This window comes from Anopheles nili, chromosome 3, assembly GCF_943737925.1.
Source record: "Anopheles nili chromosome 3, idAnoNiliSN_F5_01, whole genome shotgun sequence".
Taxonomy (NCBI): domain Eukaryota; kingdom Metazoa; phylum Arthropoda; class Insecta; order Diptera; family Culicidae; genus Anopheles; species Anopheles nili.
In genome coordinates this window covers 6,113,564-6,133,307 of record NC_071292.1, presented here as the reverse complement: position 1 = coordinate 6,133,307, position 19,744 = coordinate 6,113,564, and the positions used below count along the sequence as shown (strand labels likewise).

Here is a 19,744-nt window from a genome sequence, read left to right as displayed (position 1 = left end):
GGACAGCGTCCACCCGGTACAGGGTTTATGCATGAAATTACCATCTCGTTAGCGAGCGAGCTGAAGCGCAATTGTCCTGCGGTCAGTTCCACCGGCAAAGTTCAGCGAAACATCCGGCCAAATGCACGCTCGAGTAATCGTTCGCTGTTCATGTTTAAATGATGACGATGCCCCCAGACGAGACGGCCACGAGTTGTCGCCAGTCACCCGAAAAGGAGCAGTCGATAAATGGCAGCGGGACATCAAACGGTCAGAGCATCCAATTCACGGATAAGAGCAGCGCGTGCTTTTCCCTCCCACGTGACACAATGGCTGCCCCAAAGGACAGGACGAACGAAGGGACCATTTCGACCCGCGTTTACATAAGCGGTGTGCGTTTGACAATCACAAGAGCATTCGTTTTTCGGATGGGCAGATTAGCCGGAAGAAGCCAAGCGCTTTAAGGGATGTATGGGGATGAAGAGAACACAAAATATGTACTGTAGGAGTTGAATTGAGTTAGCGCGTGGTGCTCGTGGTAGCGGACATTTTTCATCCCTAGACTCGACACACACGGGAAGTAGGTGCGTCCAAACGAGCGTTTCCGCTGACGAGTGCAGGTTAAACGCACGCTTACTTCCGGGCTCCTTGTTTCCGGTTTCCACTAAGCGTCCGTATGCGCATACATTGCCACCCCGTGCGCGGTTAATTCTGCTCATTGACCTGTACATCTCCATCATAGCGTTATGTGTCGTGGCCACTCAGTGCTTCCCGTCCACGTGGACGAACCAACCCAGGAGCGGGCTCATTTTTGCCCGCCATGATGATTTAATTTCATGATAATTTTATGGTAATGATAACAGAATAAATTGTTGTTACCGCTCGTTCCGATTTCTAGCGGAGTGGGAAAGCGCACTCGAGTGAGAAAAAAAAATAAGTGGACCACAGTAAACAGGCCCGATGCCCGATGTTTGTGGCGCTGTGGCTTTTCCAGTGTCCGTAATGGGACGGGATAAAAGAATTGGTCGAGAGAATTACGGCCAGCGTTTGCTGGAGCCTCGACTCATGAAGACCGCAGGCAAATGTTCGCGTCCGTGGAAGTTACGTTGAAAAAAAAAGCGGAATTCCAACAGCGAAACCGCACGGCCGAAGCCCGCAAGTGGAACAGCGGTCAGAAGAAGAAAAAAATGCACAATCACTTCGAGTGGCCACAATGAGATGCGCTTCCAAGCCAAGGCGAATGATGGCCGGTGCTTGTGCAAGCCCGAGGCAAATTGTTTGGTGATTATGCTCGTCGCACTTCCCGGCGTCTGGTGGGGTGGCTTGGGGTGGAAAACCCTGGGGTGGAAAACGGGTGTACATGGGAAATTCATGCGAAGTGAAGATCCGGATAGTGAGTGGCTGGTTTACTGGCCGATTACGACACACGGGTGCACCCGCAGCCTGGCTTTTTGTTTTAATGAACCACCGAAAACTCAGCATTTAACAAAGCCGTAAAATGACGAAGCGATTGCCGTTAAAGTTGAGTAGAATAAACGGACAAACGAGGAAAAAAAATGCGGCACACATTTCAGTTTTGTTTCTCATGAAATCTTTAAATCATACATCTTTAATGTATCATGTATCTTTAAATTAAATTACTGGTTTTAATGTATCATGTGTCTTTAGATTAAATTACTGGTTTAACAACAATAAAAAAAAACATTTAATTCTTATAATTAATCCATTGACATGCCGGTTGCCCAATGATTTCAAATGCGTAATGGATGTTTTGGTTTAAAGAAATGTATAAAAATCATACATCGTAATTTTTAAACACCTTCAGATGCATGATGCAACGTTCCTTCTCATATTCGTGTTTTAACTTTGTTCTTTTATAATTTTAATATAGTTTTTAGTTCCTCATCATCCTATAGTGATCAAGATGTATGAATTACGAATTCATTAACCATTTTACAGCTAAATTCTCCAAATTTTACGCCACATGACTATCAGCAAGCAAGCGTATTATTATTTGGCCAATTTTAGTCTCCCATTCGTCTTTCTGCTACGTTTTTCTCATAATTAATAGAATTATAGTTTAGTATTCCCTGTCCGCTGGAACGACTGCTACGAGAACCATGTCCTTTGGGGTAGCGGCGCAGCGTTCAACTCGACGCTATAACCATAGCGTGACACATGGGCCGAGTTTGACAGCACGTGGACAACACGTAAACAGAAAGAAGCCACGCGTCGATTTTTCACAGTGGTGTTCTTATTTAGCGGTACCTTGCTGATGTGCTGCTGTTAATTTTAAACCGAGAGACCGACGGGAGCGAAGGTGTTTTGTCCAGCAGCAGCGAGCTCCACATCTCACGCCGTACCACCGTTACTAGACGGTACAGGGCGCGTCGTAGTGTGGAAACATTTACCTTTTCCACCCAACCCAAAGCAACGAAAAGCGACAAAATAATTAATCGAGTTCGTGCGTGCGCGAGTTTAGTGAAAAGTCCCGAAATTCCCATCGACCTGGAACCATGGGAAGTAAGTATTCTCCAGCGCCCGTGCAGTGCTCAGTGGGTTGGGAACTTGTTGCCTCGTGGGGATTTTCATCCCAATCCGGACTAATCCAGCCTTACGCATTTTGTCCGGCACGGGACCGTATTTCCCGGTCAGCGGTGTGCCCATGGCTACATAGATGTACCGTGTCAGTGCGCCATCCTGCTATAGCGCTCTCTCTCTCGATCGCTCTTCCACACGATGGTATCATCGTTCGCTCTCGCTCTCCCGCGCGACAGCGTGTGTACACGTAGACAGGGGAAAAGTTCCAAGTTGGAACTTTCGCTCCAACAACACAACACCGCGGCGCCCTGCAAGCGATTATCCGATATGGGTCGCGTACTGTTTCGGCATGCCCGAGTAATATCCCCTGCGTGGAATGTGACCCTTCTTCCCTTGCGGATTTTGTTTAATTTTTATTTTTCGCTTTTTTTACAGTAAAATTCCTGGAAATCATAAAGCCGTTCTGCGGCATCCTGCCGGAGATCGCGAAACCCGAGCGCAAGATCCAGTTCCGAGAGAAGGTACTATGGACGGCCATCACGCTGTTCATCTTCCTCGTCTGCTGCCAGATCCCGCTGTTCGGTATCATGAGCTCGGATTCGGCCGATCCGTTCTACTGGATACGTGTCATCTTGGCGTCGAACCGAGGCACCCTCATGGAGCTCGGCATCTCGCCCATCGTGACGTCGGGATTGATCATGCAGCTGCTGGCCGGTGCCAAAATCATCGAGGTCGGTGATACGCCCAAGGATCGTGCACTCTTCAACGGTGCCCAGAAACTGTTCGGAATGGTCATCACCATCGGGCAGGCGATCGTTTACGTCATGACGGGCATGTACGGCGATCCGGCCGAGATCGGAGCGGGTGTTTGCCTCCTCATCATCATCCAGCTGTTCGTGGCCGGTCTGATTGTGCTGCTACTCGACGAGCTGCTTCAGAAGGGCTACGGACTTGGCAGCGGAATTTCGCTCTTCATCGCCACCAACATCTGCGAGACGATCGTGTGGAAGGCGTTCTCACCCGCCACCGTTAACACGGGCCGTGGTACCGAGTTCGAGGGTGCCGTTATCGCACTGTTCCACCTGCTCGCCACACGCCAGGATAAGGTGCGTGCTCTCCGGGAGGCATTCTACCGCCAGAACCTGCCCAATCTGATGAACCTGCTGGCGACGGTGCTAGTGTTTGCGGTGGTCATATACTTCCAAGGATTCCGTGTCGACCTACCCATCAAGTCGGCCCGTTACCGCGGTCAATACAGCAGCTACCCGATCAAGCTGTTCTACACCTCCAACATCCCGATCATCCTGCAGTCCGCGCTCGTATCCAACCTGTACGTCATCTCGCAGATGCTGGCCGTCAAGTTCCACGGTAACTTCCTGATCAATCTGCTCGGCGTGTGGGCTGACGTAGGCGGTGGTGGCCCAGCTCGCTCGTACCCGATCGGTGGCCTATGCTATTACCTTTCACCGCCGGAATCGCTCGGTCACATCCTGGCCGATCCCATCCATGCCGTCCTGTACATCGTCTTCATGCTGGGCTCGTGCGCCTTCTTCTCGAAGACGTGGATCGACGTGTCGGGCAGCTCGGCCAAGGACGTCGCGAAGCAGCTAAAAGAGCAACAGATGGTGATGCGTGGCCACCGCGAGATCTCGATGATTCACGAGCTGAACCGCTACATCCCGACGGCGGCCGCCTTCGGTGGACTCTGCATCGGTGCCCTGTCCGTGTTGGCCGATTTCATGGGTGCGATCGGTTCCGGTACCGGTATCCTGCTCGCCGTCACCATCATCTACCAGTACTTCGAGATCTTCGTGAAAGAGCAGTCCGAGATGGGTGGCATGGGCACGTTACTATTCTAAATAGGTGTCCTCGGCTATCCCCCCTTCCTTCCTTCCTTCCTTTCCCTCTCTTCTCCCGTGTCCGCACATCCTCCTGCGATCCATCCTCGTCCATACGTCCTGTCCCACCCACTGGTCAAGTAGGTTCGTTTAGTTAGTCGGCTTTGTTCTCTTTTTGTTTTTCGTTTTGTTTTCCGCATCATCACCGCCCTGCCGATGGACGTTGCGCGCTTCGCCTCATCCTCCCCGATTCCCGCGTCCACATCCACTCCCACGGTCCACATGCCTTCCGGGAAAAGAATTAATTTAAGCTCATAATTCTTCTTTAGCGTTTAGCGTTTAAGAGAGGCGTTTAACACTACTCTACAATGAAGAGAGAGCAGCGACTGAGAGGTGTAGTAATGATTAATGATTAATAATAATAGCAGAAAAGTGACTATTTGAGCGCCACGTGCAGCATCCTCTGATTGTTCTGTTTCCCTGTTTCGGAGCGATTCCGGGAGAAACGGCGTATGTCAATACCTCCAGAAAATAAAAATTCAAAACCAGACACACGCACGCACGTTCCGTAATTACGCTCGTCCGTTTTCAAAGCCTACCCTCATCGAGCAAGCTGTAGGATATGTGTTCGGATTCTGGAAAACCTTATCGAGCGGAGGAGATTAGATTCAGCCAGCCAGCAAACGAAACGTTTGCCTGATTGCGGTGGTCGCTTCTTCCGACGATGAATTCCATTTGGGTTTTCCTCCGTCACGGCACGGTCGCAAAATAAACTCACCCAAAATCACCCTCACTCTGCGGACACAGCGACAAATATAGACGATCAGCAATCACACACACGCGCATTTTGGGGTTTCGCCCCCTTCGGAGGGGGAATAGAATTTTGCTTTTTTCGTTTTCGTTCCCGTAACGCAGGTGGAACGAAAATAGAGAGGAATCGTTAGGGCATTGGATCGCTAAGATGCATGAATGGAAAGGGCTTCAGGGCCAACACACACACAAGATAAAGACAGACTGTGCGACGGTTAGGAACACGTTACAAACGTTCATTACGCCCACCGGCACTCCGGGAAGGGCGGCAACGGCGACGACGACATAACTGCGGAGAGGGTTGCATCCTTTTCGGAAGAAAAAACCAGCAGAGATTGATCATTCAGAAGAAAACCATATTCATTCGTCACTCATTAAAGAAATGTAAAGTCGGTAAATAATTTTCAAAACAGAAATAAAAAAACACTCAAATCTTAAGGCCTTTTTCCTGCGTTACCTTGGGAAAGAAACCGTATGATAAGATAACACCGACACCAGTTCCTCCTTTCTTTCCGTCTAGCCATACACGCAGTAGAGAAGCATTTTTTTCTTTTGCAGTGGTTCATTTCGAATATATTATAATTTCACTCTTATATATTTTATATGTTACAATTTCATCCCATTAGGAGTTACATTCTAGTACAAGATTTGTTGCTTTTTTTTTATTTGCACTAAAGTTACTAGAGCAAAAGTACATATCTTTCTGCAGGTTGGCTCTCTAAGCCTCCCTGGTTTTTGTTTTCTGCTGCGTCGTTTTCCCAAGGATCAGAGGACTCGGTCTTAGTACGTTTCGGTGTAGATCGGTGATGAATGCATGTTTGTTGGCTGGGATTCGATCATTTCTACGTTCCCATTTTCCGTGCATACTCGCTCGATTGCGCGCCTTTGAGGCGCTCTGCTGATTTCCTCAACGGTTAATGCGTACTTTTTACATAATTTTCAAATTTAAAACGTTTAATATTTACTCTTTTTTTATTGCATCGCCTTACATTCCATGGCGGAGTTTTTTTTTGTTTCTTCAGTTTTCTCTTCCTTTTCTTTGTTCGTTCAAGAAAATACCTCTCTTTTCATATACTCAACTTTTCTTTTTCTAAATTCATTCAGTGCTCTTTTGTTAGTCTCTGTGTGAGTGTGTGTGTTTTTTTGGTTTGTAGCAGCGTAAATCATTGCCATTAAATTGTGTCGCCAAGTGTTGCTTTGTATCTCTCGGTTGCATTACGATTTGGACAGGTCTATATGCATATTTGTATTTCAAACATCCACGAATGGAAGGATACACGCCCTCATCTAATGCTTTTAAATCGAATCGAATCAAACTGAAACACTCCACAATTGACACTTTTTAGCAGGTAAATCGGTTACAGGTTTATCTTACATAGAAACATGATTTAAAAGAAACGAAAAAAACATACATGATAAGTCTTAATTTATACGCAAATAGCAAGCAAAACCTTACGAATCTTCTACACGCCAGCGACAAATTGAAAACCACATCACATCTGATGATAAGGAATCTTTCCTCCTTTCCTAATGCTGCATTTTGGAGGACCAATGGACAGCACAATGGACTGTTCGAACTTCTCTCGTATGTTCCGTGGAGGCGTAACATCCACCATAGCATGGCTACGTGGTGTTCGTGTATTATGTAAACTAAATACTTACTTTTTGTGCTAGTCAGTTCAGCTAGACGTATTTTAAGGGTTAGTTTCTATGGTTGTTTCGTGTTCTCGTTCAATTTGGGATCTTTTCACACACGTAACCCTTTGCTTCGAGCGGTTCAGTTATCCTGGGGCTGTGTTTTCCCTCACTATAAAGATCATCGATCGCGAGCGGATGTAACTTGAGATCTCACGCACATTTTCTGTCTTTCTGCTTGGTTAGCAGTCGCTCTTTTACTTCCGTCGAGCTTTTGTTCGTTCATTTCACACCGCAATTGATCTACTTACAACTTAGCGGCAAGTGTGTTTGATGTGTTCGTTTTTTAAATCTTGCCTCTCCACATTAATGGGTCTGTTCTACTCGAATATCTATGCTCGTTTGCTTCTCACACAACCTATTGCTCATGTACAACTAACAACTCTTATTTTACAGCGATTTTGCGATGACAAAACACACCATTGTTCGGTACTATGTGATGAATATAATATGATCATCAGATATCAGGAATTACAAAACAGATAACTTAAACAAGTAAACCAAAAAAACAGGAAACCGATAGTAAATATAAAATGCTGTACGACTAATTATCACTAGTCTAGCATTCGCAATGCCTTCCTGCGAATCACAAAACGCACGCTAAACGCTTTTGTAGCGCCTCTACATTCTTGGGTGTGCCGGTGTCACACATTCGTTTCTAATAAATAACACAAATGTTTGTTCAGAAAGCAATGTTGCTTTTGGATCGAAATAATTGAGGACAAAATTTCCCATATAAGTAACGAGCAACTGCTTTGTGAATCCAAAGACTCAAGGATACTAGTTGTTTCGTATCGAGACTGAGACTATGGGAGCCTATTCCTACGAGCATGTTCAGCCTTTCGAACCCGTCGATCGTTTATGCGCTTGCAACTAAATTGCTCTACGCGGTTCTCTAAGTATCTCGTTGCTACCGAATCTTCTGCTTCACGTACTCTTCAACGCAGCGCTTTTCCTACACCGCTGGAACTTAAGGGCTATAAATGTTGTTTGTTTTGTTTGTCTCTCTTTTAAAATATGCTCACACAGAACTCAATATCACTTGCATAAAAAAATCATTGCATAGGGACAAAAAAAGAGGAAACATTTTCACAAGTCACACATCAAATGCTACTACTTCTCTTTTGTCTAAACAAATTTGAAACACGGTAATCTTGTGGGAACATATTCCCTGTTCATTAAAGCCAATACCAAACATTGCATTATTACGTTGTACCGCTATCGAAGCCACGGCACAACAAAAAAACTCAGAATATTACCATCCTCTACGAGGAAGATATGCGTAGCAGGAGAAGTGACAAGTTGGGAATAAAATGGCTACATACTAGTTGTATGTAAAACAGAAACGAACTAAAACATACGCACGCGTAATGTTAACTATGCATTACTCCCAAAGGTTATATTCTGCTGAAGTAAATACGATTCATCGCTCAACTCGAAGATACCTCTGATCGGTAGCAGTTTAAAGAAACTCCTTTACACTTGCGTGACCGTGTCGAATGAAAAAAAAAACGTTACAGAAACGTTATTTAGGCTAATAATCATCATTTTGTTAGTCCTACACACTAACGCCTGAAGCATGATTCCTGCAGCAAGTGTATCGCTTCTCAATAAGGTCCAATAAATTCAAAGATACATGCACATCGCACGTAAATGCGCAACCAAACGACCAAACGCCCTGAAGCGTAATCACAATAAAGTGCTCCAGCTAAACTAGGCTAGAGCATCTAAGTTGCATTCCCGTGATGCTCCCGCCCTAAGTCTGCAGATCGTTCACAGACGTGACGATGTAGATCGAACTGACTTTCGCGCGCTGGATCGCCGTGACGGTGTTTTCACCCAGCATCTTGAACAGTATGTAACCGATGATGATCGCAAACCCGGCCACAAGGACGCGCACGAACGAATCCTCGTTCAGCTGAATGATAACCCAAGCGCCCGCGCCCGTGATGCACATCAGCGTTACGATGATGATGGTTTTCGCCCAGTGCTGGATCGTGAACCCCTTTTCCCAGTCGAGCCTGCAATGAGAAGGAAACAGTGAGTGAACGGTAAATGGTAGTCTAATGGCTGTGGCAAACGTTTCAAGGTGAACCATCTTACCTGTTTGAGCGCTCGATTTCATACGGGGAATCGCACACTTTGCACTTCAGCACGGAGTCACTGTTGGCGCAGCTGTCGACGAGCCAACGGCGCAAACACTCGTGATGCACCGAGCTAACGTCACCGATGCACTTGCACGGCTGAATCAACGGTTCCGGTTTGTCCGTGTCGTAACAGATCCAGCAGTCCTTCTTCGCCAGAAACGATTGCCCTTCCTCGGCGGTGGCCGATGTGGACGGTTCCACCGGGGCTTCTGCCGTTCCTCCGGACGAACATCCCGCAACGGGATCGATCTGACGGGTCAGTAGCTTGCGCGGGTTCAATATCCACAGCTGCTCGGGTGCCATCGAGTTCCACAGGCAGCACGGGAACCACAAAGCAACACCGACCTCAGCCAACCGGAACACGATATCGTGCCAATTGCGCGAGTACACCGGAACCCTAATAAAGAACAAAAAACCACGCATTTGTGAACCCATTTCGAAATGCATCCGCGTGCGCCTGGCGTACATACTTTTTCTTCCAAAAATCACCCAATGTTTCCGAGGTAAGAAAACCAACGATCACGATCATCATGATCGCCTGGCTGAGTAAGCCGAAGCGCGACTGGTGCAGCTGGGAAGCATTCACATTTTCACTGCTCGGCACCACACCAAAATCGTACACGAATCCTCCACGGACCTGCAAACAAAGTAAATCACTTAATATCGCTTCCCAGCGGAATTGTGCCATCAATGGCCACGGAACCTCTTACTCACCTTAAAGAACACCTCCACGCCGTAGATCAGGAAAAAGATGACCACAATCAGCAGCAAAACCGCGTAGCATCCGTTAAAGAACGACGTGCTGCGACCGGTGAAGAGATGCGAGTACGCAATTTCCGCCAGAAACAAGCTGTACGGTAGCAGATTGAACGCGAGAAAACCGAGAAAACTCTTCGACAGGAACTGCGACCGCTCCCAGCGGATGCCTTGCAGGTGGAAGATCTGTGGTGCGAGTGAGCAAGTCAAACGTTAGAAGCCACCCTTACGTGTGTTCTGTTGGTTTGTGAAAACCAAAGGAAGCAATACGTCATCCGCCCTTCGTTGCAACGGACACACAACAGAGCGATTGTTTGGAATTGCTTTTCCAATTAGCACTCTCCGGTTGTCCGCTTCGATCCACACGATCCAACACGTACGTTGAAATCCGTCGTCACCAAATCTTCCTTACAATCACGTCGACCTCAAGGACACTCGACTCACTTAAAGAAAGCACAAAGCTGCAGTGCGCGCCGTAAATGGGCAACCATCGATCGTCTATTCAATTAATGCTACACATTTGCAATACACCGTCCATTATAGTCGGCCCGGGCAGGACCCATTCCCGGCACTAACTGCCACAACTAAATCATGCCAAATCACGGCACGTACCTGATGAGCGATGATGGAACCGAGAATAATCACTCCACGGCTGAAACACAAATGGCACGGAGGAGCTCACATTCCGTCCGGCACCGGTTGGAAGGGGTTGTTAAATAACACCGGTAAATAGTGCCGGGAGTACTCCGGGAGTGTTTGCCGGCTCACATTAACCGAAGGGAAGCAATACTTGAGAACGTGTGCTGCGGTTTGGAAGGGTTTTTATTACTCGCTGCTGCTACTCTGTGATCGTCAAGTGCACTGTTGACAATGTTCCCTTCTGTTGTACCATTGAGGTGGTCCGACAACCGGTAAAAACGCTTGTAAGGTTCCTTCCGCACCGTTAATTTTGTATCTCCTCTGGCTGTTCCGCTGGTAAACGTATGTTCGACTGCACGATGCACGGCGGGGAGAAAGCCATGCGACAAATGGAACGCCAACAAACGCCAGTGAGCCCTTTGAAGCTCATGATTTATGAGCTTCATTTCGAACGTCGCACTCATCGAGAGCTTTATTAGCATCGGCAGGTAAATCCAGCACCTCGGCACTAACTGAACAACGAGTAGTACCTCGAGTGGGGAGGTGCAAAAAAGGAATTAAACATACGGCCCTTTTTTAAGGCGACAGATTTAACCCATCTTTTTTTTTACTAGGTGACCCATTTACCTCATTGGCAGTGGGAAAGATTAGAAAAAGCCCCCCACCGCGCTAGCTCTTTTAAGGACACCCGCACTACAATTCGCAGTGGAGTGTCTGTGGATATGAAATATAAAATTCACCACAAAAGAAAAGAGAGTAACGCAGAAAGTGGACCGGGAGAAAATTTAAAATTTCCCGGAGAACGTCACATAGGAGCGTATTTTTGGGATATCCGTTTAACAAAAAATCGACTTACAAAAACATATTACTTACCTCGGCCCAAAGGCAAACGACGAGGGAGGCGCAGGTCATCAGGAGCGGATAGTACAGCGACATCAGATAGGACACCCATGCTGGCTGGAGCGTTTCCTGCAGAAACCAGGCGGCATTTCAATGAGATAAGAATGAGCACAAATATATATATTTATCACATCCCCGCGGGTTCAGACGTCGCAACCCCGCTCTTACCGGTGTCGTAAAGTAAGCCCCCCGTAAAACCGCTGCAACAAACACAAAAAAGTACAGCAATTTCTGCGTCGTCAACCGACAAGCTCCAAGGAAGCTGGGCTGCTTCAATCGCTGGTACTCGGCGATGATGCAAATCAGCAGCTGCACAACCGACACAAAACCCACGAAGTAGAAAACCGCCGAAATGCCTGTGGAAAGGAAAATCGGGGAAATATTGGTCATAATGGTTGGGTCTTGAAGCAGGGGGAAAAGGACACTTACCGGCATGGTAGGGCAGGTTGAATCCGGAACACTCTTCACCGCTGTAACGAATCTCGCACAGGCACGTCCCGTTCAGACAATCGCCCCGGCCGGAACATTGTGCAGCCGACTCCGGGGAGGTCTCTCCTATCGCGATAGAGGAGCACCCCATTAGGCGTTCGAACCGTGATACCATACTATTACATTAGAGATCTGGAAAAAGGGAATTTGAGAACGAGAAGGGACGAAATTAACACAAAAACACCAAGCCGACAAACAGGGCACACTCCTGTGGCCAGAAAAGCATCGATAGTTTGTTTTTCTTCACTAATGCTTGTTGTCTCCGTCCCCGAGAGCGAAGTGTTTATTTCGGTTGTCGCCCAAGGTCGAATTAGTTTATCAGAACCATTCCGTCGACACCAGGAGACGTGCCTAGAGCGCTAGATGTTTGCTTTCGCTTTCAGGGGCGTGAGTTGAAGTGTTGAAATTGTAAACCCCATTAACGATGATCAACAAACGGGCCACGCGTTATGCTACATATTTCATTACATTACTGTGGCTCTCTGGTATTAAGCTGACTAAAGACCACGTGGCTACATGTTACAAGTCTTTAAAAGAAGCTCCAGTTAGCTACTAAATCTTAGCAATTTTGTGATCTCACACCTTAACGATCCGCAACGATCGCAATGGGTAATCTACAAGGACATTGTTACTACGTTGGTTGGATTTTTTTCACAATACAAAACACACCATAAAAGGAGCCTCATAACACGTAAGCCCCTAAGCCATCCGTGCACGTGCGAAATCGATCCAACGCACCTCCACGTGGCCGCGAACGGTGTTGTTGAAAAAACATTCACCACCTGTGGTCTTCCTACTCTCATTCTACAAGTCAATCAACTTGTTGGCAAACGAAACTCAATCGATAATTGAAGACTGTATCGACTCCATACGGGTTATTGTAGGATTTTTTTTTGTTCACTATAGTAGCTTAAAAAAATAGTTGTCTAACAGGAAAAGGATGTAGTCATAAATTCAAGCTACTAAATGACGATCGCACTTGCGGAAGGTCACAACGATTCTTTCTTACTCTTTCGCACCCTCTTCCACCTTCGAATGCCGGAGACGTTAGACGTCGCGTGCAAGTTGCATATGACTCTCACGGGGAGAATAAAACCCTCTGTTAGCGAAGTGTCGATACTTTCCCATCGACCTGCCGCCTGTCCATTCCGACCATCGCCAGCAATTCTTCCAGCGATTCGCAAAGTGTGACTCATAAACAACGGAAGGAGTATGGGGGCCAACCATTACTTCTTCGGTACAACTGCACTCGGCATCCAACGACCCTGCCCGATGTTGTTGTTGTTGTCTCCCACCATGTTGATGAGTGCAGGTGTACCCGTTTTCTCCATCGAGTACATCCACCAAGGGTGTCGAACATGGAAGTGGAATCAACAGGCGTTTAGGAGGGCGGGGTTTTTGTACTTCTTTTTGACATTTTTTTTCTCATCACGTCATGTAACGCTCTTCGCTATCTTTTTTGCATGTGGCGTAGCGATGCAGCTGCCATTAAACGGTTAATAAACCGAGTGTAATTACTTCGCTACGGCTTGTAGTGCGGGTATTTTGCAGAGGCTGTTTCCATGCCAACGGCGCCCGAGGAAACGTGCTGAATCAACTAGCACTAGATTGTGACAAGTTGAATTAAACGAGCCAAAAAAAAAATTAAACGAGCGAATCAACCCAATTGTGTTAACTCAATCCCTCTAACATCCGCAATTTCGAGGGCATTCAACTGTTGGGGTGTCCCATACGTAGCTGGTGTACGTTGGCTAGCCTATTTTGTCTCACATCGTACAAAAATGATCGCCTCCGGAACATTCGCCATGAAGAAGCGATAAAAATAAAATGCTCCTCGCGCGCGAAAACAATCTACCCACCCATGGGTGTTGTGGAAAATCCGCATTTTTTTCTCTCGTATAAGTTTATGAACATAACATATACCTCATTCCTGTTTCATCGTTTGGCTACGGAGACAAGTATGCTTCCGAGGGCATTCGAGATTAAACTGATTGCGAAGAAGAGGGAGGAAGAAAATTAAAACTGATCACACTGCAATTGCGCAGCGGTGCAATGGTGGTGTTAGGTTGAATTGCAACTAAACCCGAGGGTGGTGCACCTTCGGAGGCAATCCATTCCCCGTATGAGGGTGGCCTGCATGGGGAAGAAGTGGCGAGGCAGTAAACAATCAACCTTTTAACACACTCGTCCACGTTCGCTCTGTCGCGTTCGTACATCCGCGTGCACCTTTGCGAACGACGAACAAAAAAATGGAAAACGTAGAGGCGCACTGGAAAAGCACCTGCTCCCCCAGTGCTGCGCAGCACCTTCACCTTCACCGACAGCTACATTAGGAAGGGTTTTCCATTTTCAGCTAGAAGTAGCGTGCCAAGCCAAAGTCACCCTTCGGAAGGGAACCAAACCAAGTTTCAGCTGCTTGGGGCACGTATTTCAAACTCATTATAGCTCGGCCTATCGAAGGAACGTGCCAAGCGTACGAGAATACGTTCGACTCGATCTCGAACTTTGGAGACCACTCTGCCAGATTACGCATAATTTGCACACCGATATGATTTATTTCCCTGTTCCTGCAACGAACGTCAGCTACCGGAATGGGGCGGTGTTAGTCAGCGTTTAAACCCTACGATGCTCCTAGTAGGCCGTGTTTTACATCCGCTGTCGTATTTTCCACTGTTGTACTTGATTCGTCACCACTTATGACCCATCGACTTGTACGCCCCTTCGATTTTGATCCATCAACATCCTTGTCGCATGGACGCACTGAATTAGTACTCCCCCATCAACTGATATCCAGTTTTTTCGTGTTGTTGTTGTCTGTTCTGACATGATAAACAGCACATCACTACGGTTCGTAATTGCACAATCACTGTGCAAAGTACACTTTAGAGGTTCAAAAACGACTATACTATCGGATCGACCTCCGCGATTGACCCCAAACACTACCCTTCCATCGACCCCGTACGCATGCACCAGAATCACAATTTCTGTGTGGATACTATTCACGCAATAAAAAAACTCGCACGCACGAATTCTGAACACTTTGCGAAGCTCCACCATACGTACCGTTGAGTAGGGATATATTCTGCACAGCATAGACCGATTGTTTTATCACTGATCTGCACACAATTCACGGATATTTTCTACAGCTGTTTTTTTCTTTTTTCAGCCCCCTTTGTTTTTTTTACCCTGCCACCAATGAGACACACAACACACTGCACTCGAAGACGGCTGCAACTCGCAACAGGAGCCTTTAAGGCGCAACTTCGCTACTGCATTCCGGCACTACCCGAGGGGATGATTTACGGCAAATCACCCCACGCAGCTCGTTTTCACGGATTACGGAAATTTTCAAAACAAAACCTCCCCAAACGGAGCACTAACTTTCGTCAGCAGCCTTTTCTCTGTGCTGATACCTTCTTCTTTTTTCACTTGTGTCTTTATGCTCGCTGTTGTGCAAGCTGACCTTCTACTACGTACCAGACGGGATGTCTGTGCATGCCCTGCTACCAAGCTGCCCATCATACGGAAGGGCGATGTTTGACTGCGAATGGATATACGCGCACAGTTCTATGGGTACTGAGCAGCACCATATAACCAATAGCGCTAAAAGTTGCTCTCATGACTGCTGTTGCAGTGTTGCCAGACAAACTCTCCCAAAAGTACATCGTTAATTGTACGCTACATACAGTTTGATTATTCTGTCACAGTATTCCGCATGATAAAGAAATCTACCAAAATTTGCAGAGTCTCAATGCATTATCCTAAGGCATTTAGTAACACGTCATAATTGAGCGTAAAATATCGCACAAACCTATCAGCTCTCAGCTCACTTTCCACTAATTGCAGCCAGCTGTCAAACGCCGTAACTCTCTCTCTCTCACGCTCGCGCACAGGCTCTCTTTAACTACGTTGACGTTGACACAAGGGATAAACGTATTCGGGGGCTGGAGTAAAAAACGCACCGAACAGGACGAAGCGATAGGGAAACGAGCGAGAGGGGACGCGCTTGGAGAGTGTGGTTTGTGGAAAACTCTTGAGAGAAAATTCAAGCTGACCAAATCCCGTCTCTCAAAGCAAACGTACACACACGCACGCACGCACGCACAGCGGACGGAAAGAGGACGGTGCGCCAGAAGACAGTGGCCAAAGGCATACAACCAAAAATAAAAAAAGAAACGCTGCAGAAAAGCGTAAAGGTTGAGGAAGTGGTTCAGCGACCGAAGAGGAAGGGAAACCGTCCGGCTAGGCGTCCCCCCCCACCATACAGCAGCTGGACAAGTGTGTCATCCCTGCGTCACGCACAACCACCGTGTTGCCCTGGAGCGCGTTTTGGTGACACGCGTTTGTTTGCTTTTGTTTGCAGGGTCAGTGGTGAAGTAAGCGAAGCAGCTTGCCCCGGGTGAAGACGAGACGAGAACGAACGGACGGACGGCGGTGATAGCAGCAGCAGTTTCCCTTGCGTCCACGGGAAAACCTACCCTACCAATGGCTGATCAGACGGAACTCCGTATGAACCTGGTGGCGATCAAGCGGGTCGACCCGTACGCGAAGGACATTGTCAATTCTTCCGCACACGTCGCGTTCTACGTGTTTAACAACGGGGATAACGAGTGGGAAAAGACGGACATCGAGGGCGCTCTGTTCATCTACAGCCGCTTTGCGGAACCGTACCACAGCATTTTCATCAACAATCGGCTCAACACGAACTCGCTGGTGGAACCGATACGCGGCCAGATCGAGCTGCAGTCTAAACCGCCCTTTCTGCTGTATCGCAACGAGCGGTCCAGGATCCGGGGGCTTTGGTTCTACAACAACACCGAGTGCTTTCGCATCGGCGAGGTCATCCAGAAGCTCGTGACGGAGTGCAAAGATGGGGGCGGTGTCGGAGAGCCCCGGCCACCGGTCAACGGGAGTGGGCCTATGCCGCCCGGGATTATGCCAACGGTAGGCGTAATGAACGGTGCAAGCGGGGACGGCGAAAGCAACAACGTGGACATCTTCACCATGCTCACGAAGGCACAGGAAGATTTCCAGAACAACTCCACCGGACCGCACATCCACCATCCGGTCGTGATGGGCAGCGTGATGTCGGGACAGACCGTTCCGGTCCAGCAGGCTCCACCGCAGCCGCCCCAGCAGCAGCAACAGCAGCAGCAGCAGCAGGCAATTTCCAACCAGAACGCACCGCGTAGTGTAGTGAACTTTTTTGCCGCGGCCAAACAACCGGCCGTGAGCGAGGTGCCGCTTTGTAACACCCTCGCACCGGTCCATACGCTGGAGCAGATCGAGAAGCAGCACCGTGCCACGACACCGCAGAAGGACGCAACCGGCGGCAAGGTAACGCCGGAAGTGAACGAGTTCAAAAACACGCTGAAGCGCATAGGGCTGCCCGTCGATGCGGAAAATTCCAACGGCCCCCAGACGCCGTCCGGTGGGTTGTCCGAGTTCAAAAACGCCTTGAACCGCATAGGCCTCCCCATGGACGCAGAGAGAAGCAACGGTCCGCAGGTGCCCACGGCCGGAATGCCCGATCTCGAGAGCAACATGAAGCGCATGGGCATCCCGATCATGGCAGGAGGAAGCAACGGTCCGCAGACACCGTCCACCGGAATGCCTGAGCTCGGTACGTCCCCACTGGCAACGTTTCTCAGTGCGGCCAATCTGTCCGCGGCGATGCGCGCCATCCAACATCAGCCGATCGTGCTGAAATCGAAGCTGATCGAAATCAGCGAACTGGAGTCGCGACAAAACGTCCAGCAACAGCAGCAGCAACAGCAACAGCACCAGCAACAAACGCCCCTACACGAGCTGTTGAAGAAGTCCGATCCGATTGGTGGGGGTGCCGGTACGGGGGTGGCAGCGACGGTCGTGAAACCAGCACTAATGCCACCGACCATGTTTAAACCGACGACTTCGACACCAACGTCGCAGCAGGGTGTGCTGAGTAATCTTTTCCCCGGTGCGGGAACCGCCACTTCCCCGAACGCTCCGACGAGCGGTACGGCGAAGCAAGGCAACGGAACATCCGGTGGTCAGCAGAAAGCACCCGTCGCCGGAGTGGGTTCCGCAGTTTCGGTACCATCGACGGGTAAAAGCAAATCGGTAACCGGTAACAAGCAGCGTGGTGAGGCGACAAGCGGAAGTACGCCTCCGAAGGGAAGCACCGGCACGGTACCACCGAACGCCGTGACGACGAACGCGACAGTGGCCAACATCCTGTCGAGTGGTTCGAAAGCGAATCTGATCAACAACAACAACAACAATAGCAGCGCCACGGGCGTGGAACCGCTGACGCAGAATCAGCTGATCCAGGCGGTCACTTACCTGATCAAGCACGATCCCGACTTTGTACGGAAGCTGCACGAGGCTTACGTGAAATCGTTCACCGAAATGATATCCAACTAGGCGAACTTGGGCGGAAGTTGAGAGATGAGCAGAGGATCCGGCCATTAATGGCCAGCGTTGAGGCGGACTTCTCACAAAACACGCGTGTAGATGCGGATTAGGGATTAGAGAACGCAAGAGAACAACCCGTCAGTTATGAGAATTACAGGACCCCCCCAAACCCATCGGAATCGGTATAGTTTGATCTTGCCACGTGTGCATTCGGTCAGGACATTCATTTTAACATCATCTGTACAGCGCATCGTCACAATTCGAATCCGTGCGTGTCCTTTCGTCTTGCTTCTCTCTTTACTCGTGAGTGGAAGAGACGTTTTTCACGCATTTCACGCTAGTTCTTCCTGAATTTTCACCCCCATCCGTTCCGTATTTTATTTGCGTTCGTTTACAACAACAGAAAAACAAAATAAGCTGTAGCTTCCCTTTCATTCATCGTTCTAGCATTATGCCAATATTCGTTACAATTTATAGTTTTTTGTTTTAAGCCAACCAACAAAAAAAAAACGAACGGTGGTCCACACACAAGCACACACACACTGTTTAGACATTAGGCTCCTGTTTGGAGGAGGGAATTTAGCCTTATAAGATTTATGTTCGTTGCGCGAGTGCATTATCACATGAAAAGGACATTCGCTTAAGGTCTAGAGGCGCATCCAACCGATCGAGCTAGCTTTTGTGCGAAAGCGATAGCAAAACGAAACGATGCAGGTCAACTGCGGCTATGAGTTACGTTTCCAATTGTAAATTTTCATACCAATCCTGTGGGAAGAGGTCGCGTTAGCCCGCACCACCCCATAGCCAACACACGTAGGACGATAAATGGTATGGTATACTTTTTTTTATGAAACAGAGACGGCACCGAAACCGACCTAAGACGGCTGCTTGAGATTACAATTATTGTTGAACAAGGAAACAAAATATATATGTAAAGAAAAGCGGGGTGGTTCACCCTAACAAATTCCAACCCCTTCACCTTCTCCCTTTCCGATCACCCTCTCTCTCTCTCTCTCATTCTCTCGACTCTATCCCGTAATAAATAAAGCCAGACAGAAACGCTAGTAATCGTACTGCGCTATAAACATGTTATTAGAACTCACCATTGCTGAGAATTAGCAAACAAAGAAATCAAACAACCCCATTCGGTGTGCTATTATTTGACATCGTTAGAGGAAAACATGTGAAATGCGTTAATTCCCTAGAGAACAGTAGAACCACCCATTCTGCCCCGTTCCGCCAGTGCAGACGGAAGTCACGAAATGCGTTACTAAAGTGTTAATAAGTAGATAATTCGGAACTATTCGATGTGTAACGGCAACACCGCGCGGGTTGCAAACTAAACAAAATGAATGTAGAGAACAGTTGGATTACGAGTACCTTCCCGGGGCGGCTTAGGATAAGGACACCCAACAAACGAACAAAAAAACAGTCCCCCCCGCTAACGATAGACAGCAAAATGGATGGATCGAGATGATCACGGCAAGTGCGATCGCTTAGCCGGTCAAGAACAGCGACATTCAAACACGATCAAATGAATAAACACCTTTTGGC

The 19,744-nt window shown here is 48.1% G+C and overlaps 3 protein-coding genes across 3 annotated transcripts; 2 read left to right on the top strand and 1 right to left on the bottom strand.

Annotated features, from left to right (window-relative positions):
- Positions 1–2,290: 2,290 nt before the first annotated feature.
- On the top strand, positions 2,291–5,600 carry LOC128726003 (protein transport protein Sec61 subunit alpha). The gene is made up of 2 exons (XM_053819782.1): positions 2,291–2,502; positions 2,956–5,600. The coding sequence occupies exons 1-2, from the start codon at positions 2,496–2,498 to the stop codon at positions 4,377–4,379; spliced, it is 1,431 nt and encodes a 476-aa protein (XP_053675757.1). The 5' UTR covers positions 2,291–2,495; the 3' UTR covers positions 4,380–5,600.
- Positions 5,601–8,231: 2,631 nt separating this feature from the next.
- On the bottom strand, positions 8,232–15,212 carry LOC128726754 (uncharacterized). The gene is made up of 8 exons (XM_053820580.1): positions 14,858–15,212; positions 11,735–11,926; positions 11,474–11,661; positions 11,279–11,374; positions 9,725–9,952; positions 9,481–9,647; positions 8,967–9,407; positions 8,232–8,884 (listed from the first exon to the last, which is right to left on the bottom strand). Exons 2-8 carry the CDS (start codon positions 11,907–11,909, stop codon positions 8,620–8,622), a joined length of 1,560 nt encoding a protein of 519 aa, XP_053676555.1. The 5' UTR covers positions 11,910–11,926; positions 14,858–15,212; the 3' UTR covers positions 8,232–8,619.
- Positions 15,213–16,279: 1,067 nt separating this feature from the next.
- On the top strand, positions 16,280–19,744 carry LOC128723014 (mRNA-decapping enzyme 1B). Its single transcript, XM_053816715.1, has 2 exons — positions 16,280–17,225; positions 17,370–19,744. The coding sequence occupies exons 1-2, from the start codon at positions 16,280–16,282 to the stop codon at positions 18,197–18,199; spliced, it is 1,776 nt and encodes a 591-aa protein (XP_053672690.1). The 3' UTR covers positions 18,200–19,744.